This window comes from Ceratosolen solmsi, unplaced genomic scaffold, assembly GCF_000503995.2.
Source record: "Ceratosolen solmsi marchali unplaced genomic scaffold, CerSol_1.0 scaffold30, whole genome shotgun sequence".
NCBI classification, from domain to species: Eukaryota; Metazoa; Arthropoda; class Insecta; order Hymenoptera; family Agaonidae; genus Ceratosolen; species Ceratosolen solmsi.
Genome location: NW_011948421.1, coordinates 2,031,519 through 2,038,485, shown reverse-complemented (window position 1 = coordinate 2,038,485; position 6,967 = coordinate 2,031,519). Strand labels below are relative to the sequence as shown.

Sequence of the window (6,967 nt, the reverse complement as noted above, 5' to 3'; positions counted from 1 at the left end):
CATTCAACAAATATCATTTAAAATACAAAACATATTTTGTAAATCCGACGCAAATTTACCCTACATTTTAAACCGTAATTTAAATTACCCTTATGCAATTAAGAATTTAATTAAAATCAACGCGATATAGTCAACTATGATTTAATAACGCCATTTTCATTAAAAGTAATTACAAATTAATTAAATTGCACTTGATATTGAAATACGAGTTTTAAACGATTACCTTGCATTAAGCAAATACATTTGAAGGCAGCGAACAAATTAGTATAATTCATTCAATGGGCAAATTAAATCTAATAATTAAATAAAAAGCTTTGGACCATAATTAACTCGCAGGTGGCAAGCTCCGAACGGAAGGTATTTCAATTTTCTTCTTCTCCTGTTCAATTTTCTTCCTCCTCTGACCCCTGAATCTTGCGCGATTCGGACTCCAATCAACAGTTCCATTGTCGTGGACACGATATGATGACATTAGCCTCTCTTCGTGGTTCAATAACGTTGAATTCTCCTCGTCCATTGTACCCAATTCCATTTCTTCGGCTCGAAACTCATACGTCACGTCGTAGTAGCATCTCAGGGTTGGCTCCGATCGAAAACGCTGCATCGCGCACCACGAGTGAATCAGCAGATGGGGAAAGCGCGTGAGCCAATATTCCGTGAACTTGATGGGTATCTCGCCTAAGCTCAATTGGGCCTCGAGGGTTAACTCGCGATAATGGTGTTTCTGTGAATCGAGGATCGACATTAGTCTGTTGTTTGCAAATAGTTTTTGTCAATCGATTCGTTATGCGGAGCATCTTTTACTTTAAATATTATTATCATTTCTATTCAAAGCAAGTGGTTTTTACAGTTATTATGGTCGTTAAAAAATTCGATTCAATACTTTTTTTTGTTTTTTTTTTTTTTTTTTTGTTTCTTGTTTTCATTATCTAAAGTCATAGCGTGTGACTATAAAGCATAAATAAGAATTGATTAACCATTGAAAAATAAAGAATATTATTGAAAAATTATTATCGTATAGTATTATTATTATTATTATTATTATTATTATTATTATTATTGTTATTATATATATATATATATATATATATATATATGTATATATATAACGAATATAATAATTTCATATAAATTTCGGATTACCATGGAACTTCAAATTACTCTTCCAAATCAATATTTTGCTTTTTAATTGCGAAACAGATTTGTGTGTATATATATATATATATATATTTACCTTATTCCTAAGCGCACGAAGTAAATCCCTCACGCTTTCTCCTCGATAGCTTCTGTACTTTCTCAAATCTGTTGCCACTTCAAGGTCAATATGGAGCCTCCAATCGCCTTGAACCACCATGCGATTACCTCTCTCTAGAGCTTGCAACGCTGGACTTTCCGGTCCGTCTTTTTCCACACGATCACTAACATCCTACATTACAAGCACGACAATCGATTACATCGTTTATGGCCTTTTTACATCATTGTTAATTAAGTAAAAGTGAATAATTTGATAAAAATTGGTTTACCTGAAAGAATGTAAGAACTTGAGAAGCATCCCAAAACATTGGATGATAATATATTGCTTGTGCTGGTGGTCGATCCATAGGATTACCGGCGATCATAGCCTTTATTAAAACTAAAGCTACTTGTTTGTCGTTTTCCGAAATACTCTGCAGTGCCGATAAATCGATATCTCCGCCTAAAATTGAAGGAGTTTCGAAGCAAACATTATTCTCATTATTCAATATAATTTTTTTACTTTATTCACATAAATAAATTGGTTATTACAGTTCAATGGTAAATTAAAATGCAATAAGCATCGTCGTTATTACAAAAAGTAACTATAAAATTCGTATTTTTTGTTCCTTCAACTTTTTATAGCTCTTATTTAATAGAGCGCAAACATTTTACATTTTAAAAAATAAAAACTGTGTCCAGTCGCTTAAAATGTCGCAAAATTCCTGTTTACGAATTGTATTTTGATAATATAAAATCGTCTATCTTTGTATTTATAAGCTCATCATATCGTACACACGTAGTCCGAAAATTCATTAGCTCGACAAAGTGACGCAGCCATCACATGCTTTTACGTTACGTAAACTCACACATTATAAGCACATAAAATTGGTCTTCTCATTCGATAGATACGAGCATCCATGTGCTTACTTAATTTGCACTTTATACAGAACCATTTACTCTATTCCCTTTAGCATAGAATGCGATAATGGCATTGGTTATAGCATAATTACTATTTTCATTTGCAGTTATTTTTCTTATGCGTCTAAATTTCTTTAAATCGTTAAATATTTAAATAGTACTGATAACATTAGTAATAATAACGATGAAAATATAGTTTGTACGTGTATTATTATATTCCAACGAAACTTTACTAATACCGAAAGCTCGGTTTCCAAGTTGATAATTGACAATATTAAAACCGACGAACTTCACTCACCCAATATATTGGCCTGTCGTCGAAGGGAATCGCCAAAAGGATGCTTGCCGCCCGAGAGGACGTAATAGAAGACGCAACCGAGAGAAAATATATCAACGGCGCAGGTCGTTCTCTCGCCATTGAGCATCTCCGGGGCGATCCAGCCATCGGTCCCTGTTACGCCTGACCTCCTCGAAAACGACATGCGACCGAGCTGAAGTTTCTTGCAGAGGCCAAAGTCCGAGATCATAGCACGCACTTCACCCCGGGGCCCAGGCACCGAGAGCAGCACATTGTGCGGCTTTATGTCCCTATGTACTATTATGACGAGGTGGACAAAGCAAAATGATTATTAAGCTGACCGCTGATCGAGCGAGCTTTCTCCTTCAACTTTTTTTATTTTTCTTTTAATTTATCGATGTTAATTTATAGAGAGAAGAGATATTCGCTAGACAATATTTAGACAGCATCCACTACGATAAATTTTATATTATTTCCAAGCAATAATTCTATACTGTCGGTATATCATTTTTATATGCATCCCGACTCTTACAACTTTATTCGTATTGGACTTATTCAAAGTATACAACTTTACACCTTGTGCTTTATGTACAATAGTTTGTAAATTTAATGTTTAGCCTTCGAAAGAGCGTTGCTTTTAAAATTTCATTCGCTTTAAAGTTCGATTAAAAGAAATGAAGGTATGAAGATTGAGCAATGAATGGCTGAATGCACTTTTATTTGTACCTATGTCTAAGGAATGTAAATGTGCGAGTCCAGCCGTGGCCTGCCTCAATATGTTCTTCGAAGATATCTTGCTTCGGTCATATTTGCCGGCCACGTAATCCTGTAGAGTAGCTTCGGCCAGCTCGAGGGCTATATACCGAAATAGCCGATCTTGCTCCGTGCAGAAATACCGAACCACATTGGCGTGAGCGTCCGACTCACGAAGAAGGGCCACTTCTCTGTCGGCGAATGTGAAGCAGTCGGGAAGCAGTCGCTTAACCGCCACCGATCTGTTATCGAATTCGCCTCTGTGAAAAGTAGTTGGAATTTTGCCACATTACATTACTCATTACGTGAAATATTCTTAATTTCATGATACTTATAACACACGTATACAACATGCATTCATGATTATATAAATGCATATTGATTATATAACAACGTAATTTTTAAATTTTAAATAATCTTTAACTAGCTTATTCGATGTAAATGACAATTTAAAACGGTCAAAATCTTATACAGTTTATTAATTCTTGGTATCGCATGAAAATACGAAATAAAGTTTTATAAGTGAATTTGAACATATTTCTGAGCTATAAATGGTTTTTACTTGTGATTCTGACTTACAAAGTAGCGGTGGTTTATCGATCTATCGAGGTAAAACCTAATCTTAATTTAGATATTCTACTGTTACATCGTGCTATATATCTTATAATAAAATTTTATTTTATTATATATATATATATATATATATATAGATTTTATTTTTATATCACTTCTTACTTGTACACGAACGTTCCATCGCAGCCTTTTCCGAGTACTTCTTCGGCATTGAATGTAATTTTACCAACTCGAACCATCCCTTCACCGATTTCCTCCGGTGAATATATAATACCGTATTTTCCATTGCTACTCGTACGACTATTTTCACGCGAACCCTGATAAAATTATTAACATCAGATACCATTCCTTTAATGTGATCATCAAATCAATTATTTATTTAATTTTAATGTAGTTTTTATGTATAGACTACGAACTTACCTGAGATAATTCTTTGAATTGGGCATTGAAATACCAAAGCATTGTTATAACACACCCACAAAGAATTATAAAAGCTAATTTCAATCCTTTATTTTCTTGTTGATTAAGCCACGTTTTACTTGCTGTATAAGATATCGCGACGGCTTTTCGCCATCCTTTATTTTCATTAACAGATCCATTTAATTGCTTATCCTCTGTGATAATATCTACTTTTTTCGTTAAATTAAATGTATCTCGATTTGTTTGTATGATAGGATCTGAGCGCCCAGTAATTTGTAGCGGCTGATTATGGGGTTTATACTCCACAGGAACTTCATAATGACCTAAAAATATTTGGAACGATTAAGTTTCGTACAAACTGTTATAAAAGTGTAGGAATACATCAATTACAAAAATTAATTTATATAAACACCTAAAACCATAATATTCTTATTATTTGAACTAATTCGTTGATAATTATTTTCAGTCGTTTTTTTAGGAGAAGGCGAATCATTCTTTTGCAGATATGAAATTATTGGACCTTCCAGTAATAGATGACCAGCTTTGCTGCTTATTGTGGATGTGGACGAGTCCACTAATGAAGGTAAGGCATATAATCCATGACTGTGCTCGCCAATATATAAGGTAGGACTAAAATAAGTAAGTTTGTACATATTGTATATCAATTAAAAATATTATTAAGTATAAATTATTGAAATATAAAATACAATTCTATACTTATATCTAAAAACATAAAACTGATAATAAATGATTTATATCATTATGTAAGTAAGTATAAAATCATTTATTATTTGAATGACAATCTTATGATTTAATAATAAGACTCACAAAAACTGGAATTCGCTTGGTTTTACAGATATTTTTTTTAACAAATGGCTCAAAGTTGTATCAGCAACACTGGTGAATGGTATCGTAAGTAACCCATCTTTACTAATTGTATAAACTGCTATTACTGGACTGCCCAAGTTGATATCCCACAAAATATTTCCAAACCTATCTACGGTAATAACTTGTCCCGTTGAAGTTCCAGTAAAATGAACTAAATCATAATCTTCGACAAGTTCTGGATCCATCTTGGCAGCTGAATAATCGTAAAAAGTAACATTCCATTTTCTATCTTTACGCTTACTATCTATCATTATAATATTATATTCCGTTCGTCCTACGAATATAACATTTTGTGTGTCTATGGGGCATGTATTATCTACTGTGGTAAAGCCAAGTAGTTGTTCTCTTTTACCAGTTTGTGGATCTACGCTAAACCAAGTATCAATTTTTCTTCCTGTATATAGTATACCATCGCTACTACGACACGGGCTGCTTGCAACCAATTGTGGAATAGTAAATGGTAACTTTTTTAAAGCCTCTGTTTCAGGGCCAAATAAATATAAGGATCCATCTTTTGGATCTGGTAAAAAGATAGGCCTGAACATAAAATAAAATATTAATATAGTTCATTGTAATTTAAAGATTATTAAATTTTTTATTTTACCGACTTACATTGATATTTGCGACACGTCGTGAGGAACCTTAACAGCAGGTTCTGTAAATTAAACAGAAATGTCAAATGAAGTTATTCCAAATGTATACGCGATAAGATATATATATATGTTATCATTCACAACTATGTAACCTATTTATCTCCACTTTTCCATAACTTTACTAATATATTATGCTCCTTGTAAATTCACAAAACAATCAAGTAACCACCAGTCGACGAAAATTATGTCAAATATTTAAAGATTACGAAAATTGATTTTAAGTTTAATAGTTATTAAGTTGCTTAAGCCTATTAAATAATGCATTTTATAATAATACACGATATAATTGATATCTCTATATTGTACCGAATAAATTTCTTCATTAATTTATTAATATTTACAATTACCGTCATTTTGATGCCATCGAATTTCTCCAGTTTTTTGTTCCACAGCAATTAATAATCCATCGAGCGTTGAAAACATAAGTAGAGCATCATCTTGGTCTGGAACCAAACCGGTACTATCGTTCTGTAAAGCAAATAATACACGATTATTCAATATTTGTTAATTCAAGGAGCAAATTAACATTTTTTAGACATACCTCTGTTGCTTGTTGGCCAAGTATGCAACAGATAAACGACAATAATATGTGATATAATAATTTATTCATTTTGAAGATAAGTTGGGCATTTAATTATCTTTATCACAATATTTAACAACATTAGGTTATGTCTGCCCTTGCCCTTCGAGCGAATACACTTTAGAATTATGCACATCCCCCGAGAATTTTCAGTTCATTAATACGCTAATATTTTATTCATCGTGTGATTAGTTTTATCGATGGTTGACAATGACGAATATACAGTAAATAAATTAATTTATCGCATAATCCAAGGTAATGTACGCGTTGCGTCATTTTACAAACAAGTATATAAATTTATAAGCTATTTAGCTAAGAGGTTGTCTCTGTAGGCACACTTATTTCTCAACTGAATAATCACAACCGAAATAGAGATTTATTCTTCTAAATCAATACATGTATATTTTTTTTTACCATACGGTACTTTCTTCTATTCATTGAACATTGTAGTTCAATTACGATTGCTGTTCGTGTTCTATACACGGATTCCTTATACTTCGTTCTTCATTGCTCGAAGCGCCATCTTATCAAAAATAAACATTTAGAAAACCTTCGTGTATTTACATATGCAAATGCGCGCATGCACACACATGCATACGCTCATATATGCATATATATATATATATATATATATCTATGAACGCACGT

General features: G+C 32.7%; 1 protein-coding gene and 1 long non-coding RNA gene across 2 annotated transcripts; one reads left to right on the top strand and one right to left on the bottom strand.

Moving 5' to 3' along the window:
• Ire1 (serine/threonine-protein kinase/endoribonuclease Ire1) lies at positions 1–6,869 on the bottom strand. Its single transcript, XM_011498409.1, has 12 exons — positions 6,281–6,869; positions 6,087–6,207; positions 5,699–5,741; positions 5,027–5,623; positions 4,611–4,828; positions 4,199–4,521; positions 3,941–4,095; positions 3,179–3,465; positions 2,453–2,749; positions 1,524–1,696; positions 1,235–1,426; positions 1–724 (listed from the first exon to the last, which is right to left on the bottom strand). Exons 1-12 carry the CDS (start codon positions 6,347–6,349, stop codon positions 326–328), a joined length of 2,874 nt encoding a protein of 957 aa, XP_011496711.1. The 5' UTR covers positions 6,350–6,869; the 3' UTR covers positions 1–325.
• On the top strand, positions 3,614–5,121 carry LOC105361285 (uncharacterized). The gene is made up of 3 exons (XR_912829.1): positions 3,614–3,814; positions 4,665–4,781; positions 5,055–5,121. It is a non-coding gene; the product is annotated as an uncharacterized LOC105361285 (long non-coding RNA).
• Positions 6,870–6,967: the final 98 nt, after the last annotated feature.